At 38.2% G+C, this 24,223-nt stretch overlaps 2 protein-coding genes across 6 annotated transcripts; one reads left to right on the plus strand and one right to left on the minus strand.

Annotated features, from left to right (window-relative positions):
* Positions 1-1,776: 1,776 nt before the first annotated feature.
* Positions 1,777-23,958, plus strand: cfap97 (cilia and flagella associated protein 97). Of its 5 annotated transcripts, XR_005206345.1 has the most exons (7): positions 1,777-1,990; positions 4,020-4,952; positions 6,204-6,484; positions 8,427-8,592; positions 21,927-22,000; positions 23,304-23,355; positions 23,858-23,958. XR_005206345.1 is itself a non-coding variant. In XM_037765453.1 (5 exons), the coding sequence occupies exons 2-5, from the start codon at positions 4,043-4,045 to the stop codon at positions 21,995-21,997; spliced, it is 1,428 nt and encodes a 475-aa protein (XP_037621381.1). In that variant the 5' UTR covers positions 1,777-1,990; positions 4,020-4,042; the 3' UTR covers positions 21,998-22,001. The 5 variants fall into 5 exon arrangements, 3 of the variants coding, with proteins under 3 accessions (XP_037621381.1, XP_037621379.1, XP_037621380.1); XR_005206346.1 differs by lacking the exons at positions 21,927-22,000; positions 23,304-23,355; positions 23,858-23,958 and adding an exon at positions 8,223-8,311 and having other exon boundaries at positions 8,427-8,568; XM_037765453.1 differs by lacking the exons at positions 23,304-23,355; positions 23,858-23,958 and having other exon boundaries at positions 21,927-22,001.
* On the minus strand, positions 10,681-13,125 carry slc25a4 (solute carrier family 25 member 4). The gene is made up of 4 exons (XM_037765474.1): positions 12,928-13,125; positions 11,587-12,073; positions 11,357-11,497; positions 10,681-11,232 (listed from the first exon to the last, which is right to left on the minus strand). The coding sequence occupies exons 1-4, from the start codon at positions 13,036-13,038 to the stop codon at positions 11,075-11,077; spliced, it is 897 nt and encodes a 298-aa protein (XP_037621402.1). The 5' UTR covers positions 13,039-13,125; the 3' UTR covers positions 10,681-11,074.
* Positions 23,959-24,223: the final 265 nt, after the last annotated feature.

A 24,223-nucleotide genomic window follows, 5' to 3' on the forward strand; every position in this document is an offset into this window, starting at 1 on the left:
TATTCCTTTGCCATATATAAATTGAATATCTTTTGGGTTTTAGACTGTTGGTCAGATGAAACGAGAAAATTGGAGACATCGCCTTGGGCTCTGGGAGATTATAATGTGCCTTTTCACACTATTTTCTGACATTTTATAGGCAATAAGAAAATAGTTAGTTGCAGCCCTATTACAGACAACCAAATAACACAAGACCCAAACATCCATTGGACAAATGTCTGTGTTTTTGTTTTTTTATGGACACCTACATTGAAGGAGTATTGTTTTATATTAATGTGTAAATAGAAATCTATTCTCATTCTTATGCATTCTGTAATATATATATATTTGCTAGTGAGTCAATTATAGTGAAATTACACTAATCCTCATTTAGCTGTGGACCCCCTGGAAACATTTAAAGGACCCCCAGGCGCCCTTGGTCCTACTCTGAGAACTATTTGTGTAGAGAAGAAGCTGCGCCTGAATGCAGCCTGTCTGACACAGCCCATTATTGGAAAACAATCACTCCCTGTAATTGAGTTTTCACAACCAGTCAGAGTCAAATGCGTGCTTTTCTCTTCTCACCAGTAAGCATAGTAAAATATAGAATTTTCTAAAAACAATCTGTAAAGCTTAGACCAGACGGTTCATTTCATTTTGCAGATACTTATTGTCACTCTTTGTGATTTCTTCTCCATGGGCTGATTGTGTAAGTATGAGACTGCCACAGAAATAACCCCCATTCAATCCCCATCTCCACCCATCCTGCATAGGCATGCAAATTCTATGACAGTGACCAGACACAGGTTTATACGATAGATTCACCCACGTCCTATTGTCCTAGGACATTGGCATTTCATTAGTGTGTGTCACTTCTAGGTCTAACAATGTTATTAAGAGAAAACCCGTGACAAATTATAATGTCAGGGGACGCGCCTTCAGATAATCCCCTTTCTTGTTAATGGGTATGCACTAGGGGGAGCAGTTACTTTGGCATAATAGATCCCCAAAGAAAAACTAAATGACCTCTTGTCTATTCCTCTACCAGTTCTGATTCTTGATATGTTGAAGAAGTTCAAACCTTTTAGCTGAAAAAGACAAATCACGGCAGTTTTTTTGACAAGCTGCTCAGTAGCCAGATTTTATTAATATGAAGATGTCTGTCACCCTAGAATTAGTCAAAATATAAAAAATAGTAAATCAAATTCACTTGGTAGAGAAAAAGATATGAACAAAAACACACTATAATAGTTCAGCGGATTCACCAAACTCACTATATTCTGAATCTGATTGAGAATAAGGTTTATTGCCCAGTAGACATTCCACATACAAGGGATTTGCTGTTTTTTCTGATTATTGATATGTTTTAATAGTTTAAACCACATATTTATATTTATAAATATAAAAATATAAATATATATATATATATATATATATATATACACACGCAGTACATATATATACTGTATACAGTATATGTGTGTGTGAATATACTGTATATAAATATATATATTTACATATATATATATTTACATATATATTTTATATTATGTAAATTTATTTATATGTATTTATTTATATACTGTATACAGCATATATTTATATTATATATATACACATATATATATATATATAAAGAATTACTAAAAATAAAAATAATGAATGAAATTCATATATAAACAACAAAATATATTGTTGTGTATATATTGTTGTGTATATTGTATAATACAATCAATATAAATATTTCTGTAACGTTTGTTGACGCACGAGACTACTGCAGAGAGAGCGCTGCACCAGAGCAACCGTTGCCAGGAAGTGACGTTGCCTAGTTACCAGGCACCATGCCGACAGCAGCCAGCTGGTGGATGTTGTTGTTGCCCGCTAACGAGGATTGTTTTTAAATGCAGCTCTGCGTTTCATTTATTCGTCTTCTCAACGGAACATCGTCTCTAAAGAAGAGCTAAATGCAACTGTAACGTGAAACACTGTTTATCGGGCGACCCTTTGCCAGGTAAGATGTCGTTGTTGTCATACATCTAAAGGTAGCTAGCTAGCTCAACTATACGTAGTTGGAATAAGTTAGCTAGCATACTTTGAATTAGCTATCAAGCTGAGTAACGGTAACTAACGTCATGTGTTCCAGGTTGAAAACACGTGGCTTTCATGGTTTATTGGGTGTCTTTAGTACTGTTACCATAGCTTGTCTGTCCAAATGGCACACTAAATTTGATTGTAAATGTTGTTATTGAAAACCTTGTGAATAAAAACACTCCATGGAAGGACTATGCTAATGTGTTTACAGGTTTTAGGTCATTAACAACAAATCATGTGCAATAGATAGATAGATAGATAGATAGATAGATAGTAACTTTATTGATCCCGAGGGAAATTCAAGTTTCCAGCATCACAGTTGCAATGTTGCAAAACATGTTAGTAAAAAGGCAATAAAAAAGTTAGTATTGCAAAGTACAAAATATACCAGATATAAAAATACAAGGAGATGAAGAAAACTGTTAAAACTGAGTATAGTGCAGGGTAACTCCAGTAGCTTAGTCTATGAAAGTGCACTGTGTGCATTAGTATCTGTCCTGCAGACTGTCCTCCTTTTTTTGGATGGATTACACTATCTAACTTAAGCTTAGAGTGATTTTTATGTTGTATGGAACTAAATGAAACCCAATGGATGCAGTGGAGTGGTTTAAAAAATGCATTAAATCTCTTAAACACAGCAGCATAAGATAAGATATTCCTTTATTAGTCCCGCAGTGGGGACATTTGCAGTATACAGCAGCAAAGGGGATAGTGCAAAAAAACAAGATGAATCAGCTTACACAGTTAAAAAAAAAAAAAAAAAGAGCTAAACAAAGTGTAACAAAATATGAACCATTTAAATAGAAGGAAGTATAAAAATAGGAGCAGTATATACAGTATTGACAATAAACAGACTATTAACAAAATTGCACAAGTGGAAAATGATATTGCATAGTGAGAATGAAATAAAATTCCACCTGCAAATATCAGGTTATTATCAGTTTTTGGTTTGTAAGTGGTCTACTGGGAGCAGTGCTGGTTGTGGAGTCTGACAGCTGCAGGAAGGAAGGACCTGCGATAGCGCTCCTTCACACACTTTAGGTGGAGCAGCCTGTCGCTGAAGGAGCTCTCCAGTGCTGAGATGGTGTCCTGCATGGGGTGGGAGTCATTCTCCATCATGGATGACAGCTTAGCCACCATTCTCCTCTCTCCCACCACCTCAGCTGTGTCAAGGGTATATCCCAGGACAGAGCCGGCCTTCCTGATCACTCTGTCTTAGTCTCTTCCTATCCGCAGCCGAGATGCTGCTGCCCCAGCAGACCACTCCATAAAAAATGGCTGATGCCACCACAGTGTCATAAAATATAGTAACATAGTTAGGCAATTCAGTTTTACAGTCTACCCAGACCATACACAAACTCACAGACACACAGACAGCAGCAGTCACCAATATGTCAGAGACAATAGATAAGTGAATAAATAAATAACTCAGTCCATGGGCAGAGCTGCGTACTGGCACCTTGTGTGGACCTGTGTATACTGACTCACAGGAGGACCAGGCGAAGAATACAAATTCACATAGTAATAGAATAAATAAGTAAACAATAATAAAAATATTTTTATACATTGCACTTACATTTTACATTCAATGAATGTATAGGTTTACCAGCCATGTGAAGAAAAACAAACATGGTGTGAACCGACTATTGTGGTTTAAGAACAAAATAAGGCATTGATTCAAAAAGGCTACTATCAACATTTAGCAGCCTGATAGCAGAAGGAATGAAGGACTTCAAGTAGCGATTTGTATTCCTAGGGGGTGCTTTGTAGCGCCGGTCTGAGGGCATTAAAGTGAATATACTGAACAGGACGTGATTGCTTTCTGGGCTACGCACCCAAAGAGACCACAAGTCTCAAACATTGTAATTTGTAATAAAATGGTTAAAACATGAAAAACCACCGGCACGATGGCAATAATCTAACATCTCTAATTTAACACTACTTTGCAGGTTGTGTGTTGGGTAAGACTACCATGTTCAACCCCGATGAACTAGAAGGTGAAGTGGATCATTCGTTTTTCGACAGTGATGGTAGCAGCAGAGAAGAAGGGGAAAAGATGGAGAAAGGCTCGAAGGCTGAAAAGGAGAACGTAGCAGCACATGAGAGGCTACAAACAAAACAGACTGAAAATACAAAAGGTGGCTGGTCCCCAAGGACTGATGGGACAAAAAAACACCTGAAGCCAGTCGACGACAACAGTAGCAGCAGAGCAGAAATGGAAGAGAAAAACTGTCAATCAAAGGAAGAAGAAGGAAGGAGCAGGGCTTCCAGCGTATCATCTGTTACATCAGATAAAGTCATCAATAATAGCGGTGATCGTGAGGAAGACTCTAATTTGCAGTCTAAAAGGCCCAATGGAAGATTTATGTCATTTTTGGATAAGGTTGGGGAGGAATATTATAAGGATGTGTCCAGCCAGAGTCCAAATGAGTCTGAAGAAGAGGCATTGCCATCCAAACACACAAAAGGGAGAAATAAACAATCTCCTAAAAAACTGGTAAAGTGCATCCGAAGTCCATCCCCCACTTCAACGGAGAGCAGCGTAGACGCAGACTCAGAGAGCTCCTTTAGCAGCAGCAATAGGAGAAGCAGTTTGGATTCCCCCGCCCTTCCCCAGCCCAACAAGCCTTCTTCGTCCCCTGGAGTGAGTAGGACCCGGGCAGGATCTCGGGATGTGCCTGTTGGCGGTACAGAGGAGTCAGAGGATACAGTGACAGATGTGAGCCCCCTCTCCTCTCCTGACATCAGCCCTCTCCAGTCGTTGGACCTGAACCACACAGAGGCCGAAGAGGGAAGCCTTAAAGGGCAGCAGCAGCAGGAGAGTGTGCCCTCCAGTGGCCTCAGCGTCTTGCATCAAGACTCAGATCAGGATGTAGACGAGTGTGAGTAAATTTGTGCCTTTCTTATCTGTCAGTAATGTTTACTATACTCTTTGTTTTAAACCGATGGGGCCTCATTACAGAAACTTCCTTAGCCTGAAATCCTATAACTCAGTTTAGGATGACATTTAAGATTTTTGGTATTACAGAAGAAGGATAGGAATTTAGTTATTACAGAATTTAGGGATTTCCCAAGTTAGGAATCCTAAGTTAGGTTGTCCTAACTTTAAAATAACTGCCAAAAATAGCAGCAGCACTGTTGTTAGGCCTGTATGGCAATGACAATGAAGATGGGGAATAACATGAACACCGAAATATAATGATTGGTTTAACATTTTACATATATTTACATTTATTTAATTAAAAAGGTGGTATTTCCTCTCCTCCATTGACACAATTAGTGCCTCAGACTCCTTGTAGCTCAAATTTAGCGGCCGTAATTTTGACCATGATAGCAAGCGAGCTAGTGACAAGTGAGAGCCGTTGATATTTTGACACAGCCACGAGTTTAGGAATTTGTTTCTGTAATAGGAAGATAGTATTTTTCCTATCTTTGAAACTTCAGTTAAGATAGGACAAGCAGTTAGGATACTTCCTGTAATGTCCCCATGTTCCCAACCTTTTTTTAATGCTTAAAATTAGGCAATATCTACTTGTGACAGCTCATCACAAGTTAAGGTCTTAGTGTGGACATGAGTTTTGAGCAGTTTCACAGAAAGAGGGAATATTCTTTCTCAAATAGTTTGATGTGAAGGAGTTTCAAAGACTGAAGAGTTAAAGTATTTATTACTTTACAAAAAAAAACAACTTGAAGGATAGTCAGAAAAAATAAACCTAGTGAAGGTTGGTGATCTATACTCTAACTGCTAGTTGAGATTAGAGTATAATTAGATGTTGATGTAAATATGTATTGTGTCGTACACATACAAGTGCCTCATCCACATGGACTTATAAGATACCAGAAATACCTTTGCAGTGGTGAAACATTTGTCAGACAAGATTGTAACTTCTTACATATAACATAACATTGCAAACAAAGAACTTTGTCCTCTGTCCCAAACTCAACAAATAAAAACTGCCACTAAAAAGGTTCCTTTGCTAAAACACAGTTCAAGTTTTTTTTTATTTTTCTATAAACAAACAACTTGGTTCACTCTTGAGTGAAATAACCATTTAAACATTGCATATAACACAGTAACTCTCTTTTAAAAGGCAGATTAAGAAACTGTAATAAATGTCCTTTTCACCAATCAGGCTCCTTCAATTCAGAGAGTCAGCTTGGAAGCAAACTGGTCTTCTGCTATCCCGGAGGTAGAAACAGGAAGAACTACTCGTTCACCAACGATGAGGTCCGACGCATAGATCATGAGAACCAGCGTCTTCTTCGGGAGCTGTCGCGCCATTCTCCAGGGACCAGACCAGGAAGTATATCGAGGAAGAAAACCCCTATGGCCAGCAAGACGCCTCATATCCGCCTCACTCACAGCGCACTCAACAGACAACGGGAACAGCATCGCATCGAGAGGGAGAACCTGGTGAGTTTTGCCTCCTGTGTGGATCGATACTCAATTTAATATAAACACTAAACCTTAGTTTAAATATACAGTAGGTATTCTTTTCACTCTAATTCTTCAGTTTTTATTTGCTTTTTGCTTTTCAAGATACATTGTTGAGTGCCTTTTAAAATAAAGTTGGATATGACATAGGGCTGGGCATATTATATTGTCAAAACGATATAAAAATGTCTACAGTATATATTTTCTATATCCTTTTTATCGCAATATAGGCTAGACTTGTATTAATTTCTTTTATCTCTATAATTTCACTTAAAACTGTTATGTTCATTCTGCACCCAAGTTCTGAAAATGAGAAAATACTTTTCATTTGTCAAGTATTTAATTCACACAGGAGTATACAAAAAAAGGCTTTACCATGCTATATCGTGATAGAAGATTTTAGCCATATCACCCAGCCCTAATATGACAGAAAGTTTGCTATAGGTTTGTGGGTCAATATCTATAGCTGGACGGCAAACTCCAGCTCAGCTCTGATTGGTTGTTTTCCTCCGGTCTGTGAAATCATGCAGATGCCGTTAGAAGCACCGGAGGACACAGAGGCACATGATTTTTTTCAGATTACCTGTCTCATACACTACAGTCAGGATACAATATAGTGACCGTTTTATAAAATAACTTTTTAATCATATTTGCTCCATTTCTACCCACTGCTGCTTTAAGGATACTAGTTAGTTGGGTTGAGTTAGTGTCAGACTAAGAGTGGCTCCCCTGAAAGCAGACACGGATGGACTTGGACAGATGGCAGCAGGTGGCAGGCTAGCAGCACCACAGAGTGACATTATGAGACCGTTCAGCCTCTGCAGCTCTAACCTCTCACCCCATATATTACTTCTGCTTGACCTCTTTGTGATAGAAGCTGACAAAAAGCAGCCGTTAAAAATGATTCAGGAAATTACAACGTCTCCTCTGACGAGTGAAAACAGAAAACTTGCATTATTTTCTTTTTCACGTCTGTAACTAATGCTGATTGATATTTTTATCAGGGAATGTTTTCCAGTCATTTTCAGGACAGACTGTTCTCTCTCTCGCGTCCATCTCTCTACGTTGTCGGGGTGCTCTTCGCCTTCTCTATTCTTAGAGTGAAGTAATTGAATCTACCGTGTGATGAGTGTATCCACCCCACACATCACACATGTGAGAGACTCCCCGTTTGTCCTGCACAAGTACAGCTTCAAAATTGGTCAATTACACAGTTAACCTTTAAAAAATTATAAATTCTTAAATGATTCATATATTGGAACTGCAGTAGGTGACCGGTCCTCTGGTGGACTTTAGAAAAACACTTGACTGTTGAGCTTTTTGCTAGTTGCATTGCTTCATGTGGAGTTTTTGCTCACTGAGGGATTTTCTGCACAGCATGCATGTGGGAGTGTGACTGCATGTATGACATTCAGCCACTTGCCTACACTGTTTTGCCTCATGCTGTTTGGTTGTGTTTGCTGTGAAGTACCAGATATGTTTCTATTTTCATGATTGAATTGGGATCTGTAAAATGGGGACTCTGAGTCAAATTATTTGTTGATTTTGTGAAAGATATAAAGTTTTCATAAATGTTTTATGGTGTTTTGTATGTTTTGGGTCAAAAGCCAGAACAAATGTGGGCAACTTACATTAAATGGCTCAATGGATCAAATGCTAGAAAAAGCTCTATTATTCACATAAAACTCCTTCTGCACTTTGTTTTTTACACACTCAGAGGCACTGAGGGATTTAAGAGCATATATTAAGAAGCACCTTCACATTAACAATGATGAATAACTTCCCCAAGAAACACATCTTCCCAAGGTGAGGCTGACTGATATCCTGATCACATGTTTAATCTGATAGATTTAGACAATTGGCCTTTATTTACAGTATGTTTAGACTTACCAGGTAAAATATGTCATTGTGTTTCTTTCAGGCTTTCCTGAAGAGGCTGGAGTCCGTCAAGCCTACATCTGGCCTGAAGCGCTCGGAACAACTAGACGACTACCACCGACAGGTTGGACACGTGGGAGCTCCTTCATACCCCGTCTCCATCTCCACCACCACCAAGAGAGAGAGGTCTACCAGCAAGACACCCTCAGGTACGTAACCTGTGTCTAGATCTGCCAGCTTCTGCTGTTAAAAATTAGTTATATATCCTAAAAACAGTATAACAACATGGTGATTGAGTACCTGCTCATACAAGCCAAACAGATTAGAAGATGTTTAATAAACAAGGATGTGCCTTTTTGCTCATAATATGGCCATCTCTTCAAACACTTGCGTATTTCATACTAAACCACGGGGGCCAGGGTATGTGGATTATCACTTTAACCCACTTGTGAGGTAGCTGCTCACCATAAAAAGCACCTGTGTGCTCCCAACGCTCACTGAGCAGTCTGACACCAGCAGAAGTGTGTGCGGTTATTTTGTAGTAGCCTGCTGTTGTTTACATGTGATGATTTAATCAAGGTAAACAAAGAGGATCAGCATGTGGCACTGCTCTGCGATTGCTCCTCTCAAATTGAAGGCTGCAGATTTAATCGCTCATGTCTGAGCTGCGGCCTTTCAGATGGCTGCAGAGATCTAATTAACAGAAGAAGACTTTCAGACAGTAAAAAGCAGCTGTGGATGACTGATACTGGTAAGAATCACCCATTATTTTATGCATCAGTAATGACTGATTTGCTGATGTTCCCCTTGTCATATTAAACCTTTTTAATGTTCATTTGAAGTCATTTGCTGGTTGAAGAGTTTTAATTATATTTGTTTTAATTATATTTTGTCAAATTTTGTAAACTTTATCAGCAGTGGAACCAGTTGCTTTATGAACTCTGATAAACACCATTGTGCTTGTGTGTGTTCACCTGTACTTTACCTGTTTGTTATGGTTGAAATGTTCAAATATTAAATGTTAGTTATATATAATTTCTCACTAGAAATTTGGACTAAAAATTCAAAAGGCACATTCGGTTTCTGATTTGATTATGTAACTGTTAATCTGTAATCAGAAAATATCTCTCTGTCGTTCACACCAGCAGATCCCAGGCCGGCCAGTTCTGCCCTCCACAGCTCCAGAGCAGTTTCCACCAACACTGACTCCAGCAAAACACGCGTACCCAGGTCAAAAGAAACAGCCTGGTGCTGAGAACACATTTTAGCATTTTACCTTTAGTGATATCAGTTGGTATCCATTCATTATAAAATTCCAAGGTACTACGCTTCAAGCATCTTTATTTACATGCATGGGTTCATCATACATTTAGTTGACTTAATCAACTATTCAGTGATATGTGTTGTCGTGCTTATCAATTAAAAAGAAGATGGACATTTTTCCACTCTTTGAAGCTGAAATATAGCAAATGGTGCTCTGAGCTCCGAGCTATTGTCATGCATTTGAATAGTTCATTTGTGGCTTCTTCTTCTTCTTACCGCAGTAACTCTTCATGACAGTTAGCTAGCTGTATTTTTGTAAGAAATATGTCCTATACTTAATGGAAACGTCCCTCATATGTGTATATATAATGTTTCAGTGAGTGACTTTTCCATTAAACCTGCACTTGGTTGTTTCTCATATTTGTACAGTTTATGATGCACTAGAGAAATGTGTTTTTAAAGAATTAAACAAACTATTTGAAATATTATTTGGTGATTTGGTGTTGTGTATTTTCTGTTACTTATAAAATAAAGCTGCCTGTTCCAGGAGTTAACTTACTTGTACCAATAGAGCACATACCACAATTGATACAAACAATAGGTTTCTTAGTTAGAGGAGTGGTTGTACACACTCAATATATATTTCTGTGATACTCGTGATTTTTAATATTTTGCACATTATTAAAAAGGTTCTTTACAGACATGCAGGTGATGTCAGAACAAAATTTGTGAAATTGCATGTATGAACAGAATAGTGCCACAATCAGGGTGTAGTTACTGGATGTCACTTTCAAAAGAATGAATGAATGATGGCTGTATTCCATTTAGCTGCTTCAGTTTCAGCTCCCTGGTATTGTGCATGCTGGCTCACTGTCACACTGTCATGGCTCATAGTGAGACACTTGAGTATTGTTAATGACATTAGTGACAGACATTTTTTTTGTCCTACTATAAGTCAAAAGGTCTGCTGTGATGGAGGCGTATTTAACTGCAGAAGACGGGTTGCCATGACAACAGAACGTGCATCAAAATAGTACACTATTAGACTAATAAATCTTTATTGTTAATAAAATAATGAGTGAGGTGGGACACATGTGTCAGAGTGGTCACAACATAACAACACATGGGCCTCAGCAACTGCTTTACAAACTGACTCTGACGTGTGACAGGTAGTGACGTCATCTCCTGCATCATCACAACATCAGTGAAACACCGGCTTGACTTTAACACACTGTAAGACTATATGTGCGTCGTGGATGGGATATATACAGATTTGTGAGGAGGCATGTTAACCCAGGTCAGGTACTGTATACCTACCTGTACATGCCCACATTGTAATTCACCACAAGCTGTTATCAATCTATCACAAGAATTAAGACTTAAACAAAGTGAAGGGTTTCCTTGGAGACTGGGAGATTAGAAAGTTTATTATGTGTACTTCTTGATCTCGTCGTACAGCACCAACACGAAGGCACCACCCATGCCTCTGATCACGTTGGACCAGGCACCCTTGAAGAAGGCTTTTCCTCCCTCGTCCTTGATGATCTTCCTCCAGCAGTCCATTGTGCCCGAGTACATGATGTCAGCTGTGGAAATGGAGACAGGGATAGTGAGCCATAACGCCCATGGATACATGCGTAACATGCGCAGTTGCGCCAAGGGAATCTAATACCATCAGGCCACTAATCCACAAGCATGAGTGACGCTCACCTCCTTTGCGTCCAGACTGCATCATCATACGACGCCTGACGGTGTCGAAGGGGTATGAGATGATGCCAGCAGCTGCGGTGACTGTCTGGGCGATCATCCAGGTCACGAAGATGTGCGTGTTCTTGGGATCTGGCAGCATACCTGTGTGAGGGAGGAGTTGAGTCACTCGCTCTCTTCAAGAAATACACGTTAAAGACATGATACATGTTAGGTGGATCACATGTGCGCACCTTTAGCTGTGTCGAAGCATCCAAAGTAGGCCGCTCTGTAGATGATGATGCCCTGCACTGACACGTTGAATCCGAGGTAAAGACCCCTGAGGCCATCGGTTTTGTAGATCTTGGAGAGGCAGTGTCCAAGACCGTTGAACTCTCTCTCGGTCGCGCCCTTTCCGATGTCGGCAGCGAGCCTCGTCCTGGCAAAGTCGAGAGGGTAGACGAAGCAGAGCGAAGTCGCACCGGCGGCACCTCCGGATGCGAGGTTACCAGCGAAGTAGCGCCAGAATTGTGTTTTTTGATCCACGCCACCGAGGAAGATTTTCTTGTACTTGTCTTTGAAGGCGAAGTTGAGGGCTTGGGTGGGGAAGTAACGGATCACGTTGGCCAGGTTGCCTCTCCAGAAGGACAGAAAGCCCTGTTCTTTTGGGATCCTCTTCACACAGTCCATGATTCCCTTGTACTGCATGTCTACAGTGATCTGTTTGCTGGCATGCTGGACCTAAAGACAATGAAAGCACATAAAAAAAGACATCTCAAAATGAGGTTAATTCTCTTGTAAAACTTTTGTGCCATTGAACTTTGCCATACCTCATTTTCCATCACAGTGACAATATAATATATTGTTTCGTATTTTAATTTGAATAACTTCTATTTACATAATTTTAGACAATCAAAGTACATAAAAGTACATCAAAAATACATCTCAAAATGAGGTTAATTCTCTTGTAAAACTTTTGTGCCAATGAACTTTTCCATGTCTCATTTTCCATCACATTGACAATATAATAAAATTGTTTCGCATTTTAATTTGAATAATTTCTATTTACATAATTTTAGTCACCATTTACACCATTACTGTGTGTAGTTGTAGGCCTAAGATGTCTACACATACGCACACTTGTCACTTGAGAATCAGCTGTGTATTAGATTACATAGTTCAAGTTAAATTTAGCATTTCAGTTTCACAAAATATTACTGCAGTCATCTGTTATATGGGAGTAATAATTAACTTAATAAAACGCATCAGTGGCGCACAAACCACTATCATGGCCATTTTAATTGACACGAGGCTTTGTCACCATCTCCATCATAGCAGCAACAGTGCAAAGTCCAGTGCGTAAAACCACATTAGACGGGACCACGTTGACCCAAGATCTCTCAAGTGCCACTTGGCTTTACACACCAGACCATATGAACTTACACAGTTGGACTTTGTTTCTATTAAAACTTATTCCAGATTTACATTTTTAGCGTTTTGGTTTATCAGTAACCCAACTTTTACGCACACCTTTACGCACAGAACAATGAACATGCGGCCATGCTTCTGGCAAACAGGTGGTTCAGTTATTTTACCTGCAGCAACAACTTGACTCTCTCGATGGGAGCGACAGCTGTTTTGGAGATGGCAGCGGCGATACCGCCGGCCAAAAAGTCCTTCATGAAACTAATCACCGCGTCCGACATGGTTGGATCTGTCTTGTGCAGATATGAGACCCCTGACACTTCCAAAAGGTCCTCAAGGAAAACCAACGCCCCTCAAAGTGAACGAGGCTCCCTCATCTCTCCTTATATATCCGCGCAATATATCGCGAGAAGTTTGAGTGATGGATTTGAGTTTTGTCAAACAGAGAACCGAGGCTGAATAAATATCCGAGGTTGAAGTTCAAGACGTGCGCCATGTTTCTGAAATAAAGACAAGGCCAAGCCAGGGACATTTAAAGGACACCATTTGTGACATTGAATGAATGAATGAAAGACTTTATTTCGAACATAAAATAAATAAAAACAGATACAAAATAATAACAAAAAGAGTAAAAGTGTCCAAAAAAGGAGTAGGTAGAAGTAAAACTTATATTTCCCTACCCCTTTCTCACTCCTCCTTGATTAACTCATATATCATAGAATGATAATATAATATAATATATAAACTATCACAGATTCATTTACATCCCAAATTAAATATATGAACAGCATCCCAAGTTTATTTACAACCCACAAATCCATCCGGAGTTAAAAAGTAGAACATTTGATTATTGATTAGACGTAGATTTATTAGGAATATAATCTAAATCCTACACTGTTAAGAATTTCCCAGTAAAATAACGGTAAAGAAATGGCAGCAGGGTTGCCTTTATGTTACTGTAAAATTAACATTATTATATTGTCACTGAAAAATACAGTATTTTACAGTTAATTTACTGTTTAAAGATACATTATATAGCTGTTTTTCACCTTTCTTTTACATTATCTTACTGATTTGTTTTAATGCACTATTTAGGTTGTATTTTTTTACATACATTTTAATAAACATTATTTTTCACCTAGATGAATAGACTTAGCAGGTTACAGACATAAGAATAGTCACACTAAATACAATTAAAGGCACTTGTTAGGAAAAAGGCTATAAAATAGACTTGTTGACACTTTTCCCCAAATGTCTGTCTCTAGCTGGCTACAAGCACAGAATGCAAACCAGAACAACATGTGAGTGAAGAACAATAAAGCTAATTCACTGATTTTACAATCATGTACAATGTACAGGCCTCACATGTGCAGATCAGGTCCCAGAATTAAAACAATACTGCATGAAATTGTTGCTGATGATACTTTAGACAGCTGATCAGCAGTAAAGTGCTGTTTTTTAAGAATGTATTATAGTTCAGTTAAAAAACGGACTATGAGCGTAATTTAACAGGTTTTCTTTTGTATTAACAGTACAGCACTGTTTTTAGCAATAACAGGTTAATACTTTTGAAATCCTGCTGTAAATTAACAGCAATTGTTTACAGTGTAATCATAGTAAAGTACTGATAACTCCAGTTTGCTCATCTGGTTTCCAAGTATATATTTGTGGGTCTATTGAGTTTCCAGAGGCCTTAAAATAAAAACAGGAGTTCTATGTAGTCTATCTTAAATGAGATCAACTGTGGTGAACTTTTTACAGTCATTCTAGTAGACCAGTTTTAATGTTTCACAGCATAGGTGTGGTGTGACCCTGACAAATACAGATAGGCTACTCACGCTCAGAGACTTTCTTTTATCTTATTAGTTTCGCACATAAACATGCTTTTAGGCAACTAAATAAACAAATGAAAGCATGTTTTCATTAAAACCAAGGGTGATGATGTCCCTTCAGGTTGAAATACAGCCTGTTGATTCTGGTCAGAGGTCAGATGGATGAGGAACTAAATGGAAAATAAGGAAAGAAAATATTCAGATGAATCATCTCTCACAAACCTGCTTTTATTTTATTTTATTTTAGACTGGTCTTTTCCTCTCAGCTCACTGACAGTTTTGCTGCACATTCACATTTGGCACCTGTTAAAAACCCACGTCAAGTCAGCTTGATGTAGGAGAGGAAAAGACTATTCTCTTTCAAAATAAGTTGCCTCAAGTACCTCCAAAAAGCAACAACATAAGTTTGAGTCAATTTTATTGTGAAATATCGTACTGGAAATATCATTCTGAGTGACTTGACAAGTGGGACATCACAAGTGCCATGTGCACGCAGATCTGACATGAACATGCAACCTGATCCAAAGCAATATGATCCAAAATGAAGCCAGGTTGGCTGAAGACACGTTGGATATAAGATACTACAGCTTCTAGTCCAACAGTGTGGTTGGATCCAAGACTGTTTCATTCATAGTATAATTACAAAACTTACGGCTTTCAATGGGCTTTCAAATACATGCTATATTATAATAACAAGCATTACAAAATTCACCCTCTTTACAAACAAAATACGTCTCAAAATCATAAAAAAAGCAAGCAAAAAAGGAAACTTAATATCTCAAAGACCTATTAAATCAAACTAAAATTAAAATACAATTAAATAAGTGAAGTCTTCTCTTCAGATCTGTAAGTGCCACCTCATGACCACTTGGTGGCGCTGCTTGACTGTGTTGATTCATAAGCAAACTTACAACGTTTCAAGATGTTTCAAACTGGTAACACCAGATAAAACCTCAATAATAATGATAATAATAATAATAATAAAAAACTTTGTTTTCTATTTATTTATAAAGCCCCAACTTGCCTTCATATATCACGTCCTTGTTAAATTAGTCCTACAGTTCTTGAAGTGCTGCATGCAAACACTAAATTTGGGGGGAAATGCTTTTGGTGTTTGTGCTGCACAAACATTTTACAACATGCATTAAAATTAACACAATTGTACCTATAGGTCATTTTAAACCATGATTACAAATTACTCCGCTGTTGTTGACTGCTTGTTTGTTTTCTAGTTGTTCTTGTGTGTATTTATTCTGATTTAATTGTACTCTGAACATCATTGAACATGAGGGCATGCCCTCAATAATACCTTGAGATTCAAATAAAAGTTGAATGAATAATATCATTATTATAAATAGCACTAGCATTGTGACTAATTATGTTCTAGAAAAACTAATAGGCCTACCTAAAAGCTGTAGGCCTACATTCCTGGGGTTGCTCTTGTATCAGTAATCTTGTATCACTTATTCTTATGAAATAATTTTAGTTTGTTTTTATAGATTATTTTTTCCAAGGGAGATGAGATGTAACTGGGATTGTAGACACTGTTGCTGACAGGACGGGGACAAAACATTGAGACTTCTCTTCATACAGTTTGAGCTATAGTGTTTTTGTGCATTGATGTAAACTTACAGAATGAACTGTGATAACTGTTTATCTGAAGCTTTCTTTGGTTGTGGTTCTACGTTCCCGTCTCCATGCTGCTGTGTTGTGCTGTCTAGTCAGTGGGTGGCACTAGAGAGCCTGGTTACATTAAAGGGCATCACTAACATCACTATAGAGTGTTAACGTGGTACCCAGTGAAACAGGTGCTTTTCCTCATTTACTCCACACTCCACTCACAACAATACAAATAATGCACCACTTTACTTGTTCCCCCACAGGGAAATATCCTTAAGTAGCCCCCATCAGCCGGGTCAGAGGTCAGGCTCAGCTGCAACCTCCGAGCTGGTTAGGGATTCAGCATCTTATTCACTCCAACACTTCAGTTAGGCAGATGCTTGCTGACGCAGGGGCTTGCACCTGCTTTTTGGCGTGCAGAAGTCGTCGTTTTTTGCAGTTTCACAGCACATATACTTTCACATCTTTCTCCTCTAAAGCATCTCCATCCTGAGCTGCCTGGTCATTGTTTAAGTTTACAGTTATTATTTACACCTCTGTCAATCTTATTTTGAAGTTAAACTACTTTTCAAATTCTCTGGATTGTCATCACAGTCGTATGATTATAGACTGAGGGTGTTTTTTTTATCAGCATTTTTATCAATTATTTCCAAAACATTTTTTTTTTGTAAAATTCACCAGCTTATTTATAGATATCATCTAAAAATATCTAGTAATCATTTGCATGGTTGGAGGAGACTTGGCAGAGGATGTTGTCCTACATATCAGAAAAATAGCTTCTCATGATATGTCCAGAAATAAAACCTTAATTCCTTGTTTACCGCTGTCGAAACTCTTTTTATACTGTTATTTAAATCTGATCTAGATTTGCAAAAGTCGTTGCTCAGTAACCTCGGATCTCAGAGATTGAAGGAGGGGTCGTGGAGGGGGTGTGGGCTTGGATTTGCATTTTGAGTATGAAGAGCTGCAGGTGTCAGACAGTTAGACCCCCCTCCGCCACACACATAAACATGCACATACGCAAAGCCGTTACGCACAGCTCCAACACCAATACAGTCTCTGATTTTATCTGTTGAGAAGCAACTGTGACGAGCATCTTTTTATTCCTCTGGTCCCCTACCGTCTCAGACCTTAGATCTTAGACCAGTAGAGACTCAAAGATAATGGAGATTATGAGGGTTAACACCACAAGATATTAGGGTCAAAACTCACCAGCATGGGACCACTGGTTGCTTCTGACTCCAGCATGAGATTCAGGCCGTTAGGATTTCATTCTTCTAGAAACTCATTCAAACAATGAATTGGAAAACCTGTCATTTTGTTATGATTGTGAAAAATAAGACACACTCAGACAGATAATAGTGTTCAGATACAGAGAGGTTAGTTCATTTAGTAGATTTACATTGATGCAGGTTTGTATAATGCCTTACAATAAAAGTTTGAACCATACATTTACTTACTGTTAAATATATATTTGCATGTGTGTATTATACATTATAATGTTTATTCCAAATTTTCTTTTTTTTCTTGTTTGTTTATTTGAATGTCTGTTAGCTGTTAGTCAACAAATCCTAAAGACCAAAACCAACAATGTGTTAGTGTGTCTAACTAAGCCTGTTGGTTACTACTGAAGACATAAATGTTTATGAATGGCTCACAAATTGATAGTTTCACTTTTTGAAAAGGCTGATTAATTTCCCAAAAAAGCTGGTCACTGCAGTTTTTTAGCAAACATTACTCAAACAGGAGAAAATAGTGTATTTGGTGGGGATTATTTTCCGCTGCGGATTAATAAACATGTGGTGCTCTAGTGAGTATTTATGGCAGCAGGATGGTGAATGTGAGACTGACTGAAAATAAACTACATGGCCGATGTACCATGTTCATCATATTGAAGGATCATGTCACCCAATGCAAAGTGTGACCTCTTGGTGTTTTTTTTTAATAGTTTTTAGCTAACAGTGGAGCTCTATGGCAGTGGTTCCCAACCTTTTTCCTTTTCTATCATTGAGTAAAGTGACGATCCCTGACTAAATTACGTATTTTATGGATATTTCATATTATATTCAATGCATAACAATAACAGTACAGAACAATGAACTGTACAATTAACCCAAATAGTGAACTCAATAACTGCAGGAAGTTTGTGTTAAAAGAGTGATTTGGATTCATTTTGAGCAGATCATTTCATGTGAATATTACATCAGAGATGAGTTTTCCTATTATTTTTAGGAACTTTTAATACAATTCTCTGAATGTTTTTCTTTAATTTTTTAACAATCATACATACTTAATAGGCTTTTCTTTTTGACAAATTCAGGGTTTTCTCCTCCCTGACGCTGGGTCATTGCTCTATTTGCTCTTTAGTTGTTTTAACTGTGTACTTTTTTAATGCAGGACGAGGTTGTTTAGCAGAGACGGAAGGCTCTATGTGAATAAAGCTTGTGTTCAGGTCTTCATCGTTCTCTTATCTTGTTTATATCTTAAATAATAATCCAAACTTTACATCACAGAAATGAATGAAATGCTGAGATATAGGCCAACTGTATATTTAAAAAAAAGTTGTCTTACACCCATTAAAATCAAGAAGGCCTTGTGACCCCTAGTGGGGGTTGGGAACCAGTGCTCTATGGCACATAGACTACACAAATAATCCTTTATATGTGATCAACTCATTGCTGGTTTTTGGTGTTTTCATTGTATTTGTTGACAAAAAATATATAATAATATTACCGCGATATGTATAGAAAGTTTGAAAAAATAAAATAAAACAATGCTATCAGTCAAATTCATCTTTAACTTTGTTTATTGTGTGTTTAGTATTTTTTTGGCCATTGAATTACACTCAAAATATGAGAGTAGGGAGGTGAGATAATCTGTAACCATAACTGTAAAAAAGATTGATTTAAGAGGCGCTGGATTATTTACACAATATTATCATATGTGTATTATTAACATTATATCAATATTTATTTTTTAAATCGTCAGTATCGGTATATAGCGACACCCCTAATGCCAGCCCTACCTTTTCAAAATAATTTACGCTAAACCTCAGTAGTTATGTAGAAACTTGTGTTTTAGTATATTTACGTAAACTCTGCTATGTTTTTCTGATACAATAATACAAGCAGCATTATCCAGCACAGAACAACAGGGCTATGTGTCAACAAAAGCTCAGTTCCCTCCTGAAAGAAAATCACGTTGGCTGTTTATTCCCTCACAATGCTCGGTCCCATGAGTCTCCTGTTTAAAGTCAAAACGTTAATACCATCCTCTCGCCTCAAATCCAACAGGCTGGGATGCACACTGAGTATCCCCGAGCAGACTTAGAGACAGAGCTCTCCAGGGGGAAGGAGATTATTTAAGTGTTTCCCCTCTTCTATTTGGTGCCATTATTGGCTGTTGGCCTGTTTTCATTCACGTGAAAGAGGCTGAGTGAAAAGCACATGTGTGTGTGAGTCTGTGGGTAAAAACAGCATCATGCAGCTGAAGTTTCTCACCCGCAGTCAGGGCAGTGCCCATGGCAGAGCAGCCAAGGTGGACAATCACACACACACATAAACACACTGCTGTGGAGAACAGGGAGAAATCCCCATGACCAATCAGGAAGACCTGGAGACACACAGTCAGTGGGGGACGAAGGGATGGACATGGCGGGAGTGGGGGTGGAGGGTGAGAGACACAGAAGCTGAGGGAGTGGGGTTCATGAGAAAGAGGGGTGCATGGGACTGGGAGGAATATGAGAGCAGATCTGGTGCTGAGGTGGAAAGAGGAGTATGAAGAGCAGGAAGTCTGAGGTTGGAGAGAGGAGTTATTGCTGTTTGACTGTGATCACGTCTGAGTGACACGACAACTCACCAACAGATGTCCTTGTATGGTTATCATCTGAAAATATCTAGCAAAAATGTGCACAGTCAGGCAGGGCACAGAGAGTATGCTGGTCTAAACATACCAGTAAGTCTCCAGTATGACTGGAAAATCTGAAATCATAGGCCGTTTTATGACTTTACTGAATATTTCTTTACAACAAAATTGGTCACTGTGGTACCGCCGTGGTTTCAGCACACCAAACAACGACTTTTCCAAATTTACAACTGTGAGAATACATATTAATCCAAGCAACAAAGAACTTATTTTAATTCACTTATTTTATGGATAGACATGTTAGTTGTAGTGTACATAAACTACACTACACTCTCATTCAGAGGCTGTCTTAAATAAGGGGTTTCCAAACTTTTTCACATCAAGGACTATTTGATAAGATTTTGTTCTAGGGCCCCCGATCAATAGGATTTTGACTTGTATGTTTTATAACAGAAAGTGTATGAAATCCATGACCAATACGTTCTGTCATTGTGTTGCTTATGGATGGAATTGTAGTGAAAATTAATTATTATCCCTTTTTGCTGGGGACCCCCTGGAACTCCCTCAAGGACCCCTGGGGGCCCCCGGACTCCACCTTGGAAACCACTGTCTTAACGCTCTGAGACCTACAATAGACCCGTTTTCGTCTTTTTTAGGGGGGTACAGGTTTTTTTTAGGGGAGATAGCAGGTCAACAGTAGATGTCACATAGAAGTGGTCTACATCATGTGAAAGCTGGGAACCTGGAGATTAATTTGAGATGCAATTAATTGTAAAAGTGTATAAGGGTTTAGAACATTATGATCGAAATATGTCATGTCCATCCCCATGCTCTATTATGTCTCATAAGTAAAAAACCATAAACCTCCATACATTTTTGGGTTGATACCATTTGTTACACAGATTTGGACTCGTGAATTGATAAAAATGATCAATAAAATTCTCCAAAACACCACATTCAGACACCACAGAAAAAGCCATGCTGTGATTTGGTATCAAAAGCTTTTGACATTTTGAGATTTCTGCAAGAATTGCGTTTTTCTGTGATTGGATGGCGAGCACTTCTTTTCTGGAAACTGCTCAGAAACCCCTTTATCATCAATCTACCCAGGAAAGCCATCCATCCTCTGAATGCTCTAGGTCTCTCGTTTGTGGCTGTAAAGTTTCATGAGGCTGTGATTATCCTAGAGGTCACCACGGGTCATTTTATGCAGTGAGGTCAAATTTAAAAAACATGGTCTCACTACAGTGAAGTGGCTTTTATGGGGATTAACATCAACACACATGTAAATATAATTGTTTTCATTGGCTCCACAAGAATCTCAGCTTTACAGTGATACACAATTTATGTAATTCAAGACTGTTTAGTGACCCCAGTACGCAGAAATATTCAAACATATCATTTTAGAATAGGCAAAAAAATAACACATTTATACTGCATTCAAAAAACTGCATGTGATTATCATAAAGTGGGCATGTCTGTAAAGGGGAGACTGAGTGTGAGATTTATTCTCCATGTAGCGCTCTGAAAAATTCCACTATGGAACGAAAAAGTAGTGTTCATAGTTCATGTATACTACGTTCTGCTAACAATCCCACAATGCAATGCGTTGCATTTTATAGATTAGACTATGTGTGTGTCTATTTTGTAGGGAGTAGTGAACACAGGAGTGACTGAAGTAACTGTTAATTTACTGTTGGTCTAACTTTGATGTATTTGACTCTTTTAGACTCTTTGTGAGTGTTTACTATATTAGTTACCGGGTTGTACTACATATGGGGAATTTGACAGCTAACACTTTTGGGTTTCTTTACTAATTCATATACCTTTGGTGAAATTCTGTTTCTGTACAGATCGTCCCCTGACAAATCCTGCTTCAACCAGTTTGAGGTCATACCCACGCCCAACACCTCAGAATATATAGAGGGTAAATATACCTTATATGTCTTACATTAAAGACACTTTGTTTCCCTTATTAAACCTTTTGTATACTTTACTTTTTAATAACAGTCAACACAGCATTACATCTCATTTAGGACACTATTTGTATGAAAATAATGTACTACAACATACAATAGCAAAGAGTTAAAGTGTTGCCGTTGCTTTTGTTGTTACGGTTTGGTAGTTTCCTGGGTTCAGAAGTGTCACTCTATTTATTCTTCGGCTGTGATGTTGGGACTGAGAAGCAGCAGTGCACGCAGCCCCGTCACAGATTAACTTCCCTAAATTGGATAAATTACACAAAGTAAACTTTGCTCACAGTCCATTTTCAGGGTTTAGGAAGGCTTGTAGGATGAGCATGACCAGGATTAGACCAAATAGAGGACAGAGAGATTGTGTATGTGTGTGTGATAAGATAAAAGCAGATAGTATGCATAGTGTTATTTCACCTTCCCACTGTTATTCGTAGTTTTCCCCATTTTTTAGTTTAGTTTTTGGCCTCTTTTAATTAATCAAATAAACCAGCCTGTTGAGGGAACATTAATCTTTGCTTAAATTGTTCACTCCTCTGAATATGACGATGTTATAAGAAGCCATGATCCAAAATTAGGTGAGAATAATTGCTCCATAATACATCCTATATATCCTAAATATTAGCACCAGGTGCACAAATGTAAATGGGATTTTGTAACAACCCCCACAACACAACGTGAAGCCCGAACAAAAACTCTCATTTCTCTGCTGTGACGTTTCAGTCACCCTTTTACCTTCCTCTGCCTTGTCTTCTTTACACCAAAGTGCAGAAAACTTTAAATAGCAGCACTCGTCTCTCACTCACAATAAAAAGAATTCCACTTGGACCGGCGGTCGCTCAAGACGAGCTGATCAATTCAGAGGTGTTATATATTTGTAGCACCCTCAAGACGATGGTCCCTCTCACGTAAGTGTGTGGACTTCATTCATCCATTCTTGAAAGACAACAACCTCTTCAAACCTCAAGTCCATTTAAAACGGATTTCAAACCCTCCTAACAGCCCTTAGTCCCAAATTAGTGGGGTCATTTTAGCTGTAAAATAATCTCATCTGGAATTAGAGTGTGTAATGAGGAAGACTTTGTCACACAGCTTGTCAAGAGTTTAACCCGTATAGTGTCTCTATTGTGTAATAGTGCTGGTATGTAAATGTATTGGTTTTATCATGCACATTATGTTGTAGAGAGATTGTTCCTCTTTGGGGAGAGAACATCTTTTATATTCATGTTGTATTCAGAGTAAAACACTTTCAAACAGGAAGAAATAAGGATGACTTCACCCACTTATACACAGGAAGGCTCTAGGAACTGTAAATAGGCCCACTGTTTTGCATGTTGTTCATGTCTTTATAGCACCCAAAAAATATGATTCATGTCTGTTATCATTAAGGTGTAATGGTACTTCACAAATCTTTTGAATAGAATTTAAATATACCTCTCTGACACACTATCAACAAACACTAGGGCTGTCCTCTTAGTCGACTAATCAATTAGTTGATTTAATTGACATATCTGTAAAACTGAGTTTCTCCACAAAGATTCACACAAAAGCTTTAAATCTTGTGTTTACCAGAGATGTGCTCATTGAATTCTTGGAAATAAGTAATTCAGCATGAAAAAAAGCATAAAAAACGACTAATCAACCAAAGAAATATTAGTCGACTAAGACCAAAATGACCGATAAGTGGACTAAGAGAGGGCAGCCGTAACAATCACTGATCATTCTAAGCTTCGGTAACATTTATTACAGCACAATTGTTCTGGATAACAATGTATTGCAAGGTGTTTGTGTTGTTTTGTTCACCCCTGCAGACCGGTGTGCCAGGTGGGTGTGAAACAGGAAACCTACTCCAGACTGGCAGCTATATGGAGCAAACCAGAAAAGTCGGATGCTAACATAGATTATGTGATAGGTATAAGGATTTTAAAATGTGCAATGTGAAAGAAACTTATTTCAAGTGATAAAACTCCACTCAAAAACCAAAATGTGTGCCCTTAATATTATGATTTATTTCAAGGATGATTTATGATAATGCATAGCTGAAAACAATTTGTCAGTTAATTGATCAGTTGATCATCAGAAAATTCAGAGTTCTCCAGGAAAATAGTTCAGCCGAGGAGGTAAACCCACCAGATCTTGCTGGGATCAGTTTATAGTGAATGACGGCTTCGGGGCGT

The sequence above is a fragment of the Sebastes umbrosus genome, chromosome 3 (genome assembly GCF_015220745.1).
Source record: "Sebastes umbrosus isolate fSebUmb1 chromosome 3, fSebUmb1.pri, whole genome shotgun sequence".
NCBI lineage: Eukaryota > Metazoa > Chordata > Actinopteri > Perciformes > Sebastidae > Sebastes > Sebastes umbrosus.

What these genes read in the sequence shown, in the direction of transcription:
- cfap97 (XM_037765451.1), top strand. Translation starts at nt 4,043, where the DNA reads ATGTTCAACCCCGATGAACTAGAAGGTGAAGTGGATCATTCGTTTTTC. An exon ending in AGATCAGGATGTAGACGAGT is followed by an intron (nt 4,953 to 6,203) that starts GTGAGTAAATTT and finishes TTCACCAATCAG; the next exon opens with GCTCCTTCAATTCAGAGAGT. An exon ending in GCATCGAGAGGGAGAACCTG is followed by an intron (nt 6,485 to 8,426) that starts GTGAGTTTTGCC and finishes TGTTTCTTTCAG; the next exon opens with GCTTTCCTGAAGAGGCTGGA.
- slc25a4 (XM_037765474.1), bottom strand. Translation starts at nt 13,038, where the DNA reads ATGTCGGACGCGGTGATTAGTTTCATGAAGGACTTTTTGGCCGGCGGT. An exon ending in ATGCTTCGACACAGCTAAAG is followed by an intron (nt 11,498 to 11,586) that starts GTGCGCACATGT and finishes TCCCTCACACAG; the next exon opens with GTATGCTGCCAGATCCCAAG. An exon ending in GCAGTCTGGACGCAAAGGAG is followed by an intron (nt 11,233 to 11,356) that starts GTGAGCGTCACT and finishes CCATTTCCACAG; the next exon opens with CTGACATCATGTACTCGGGC.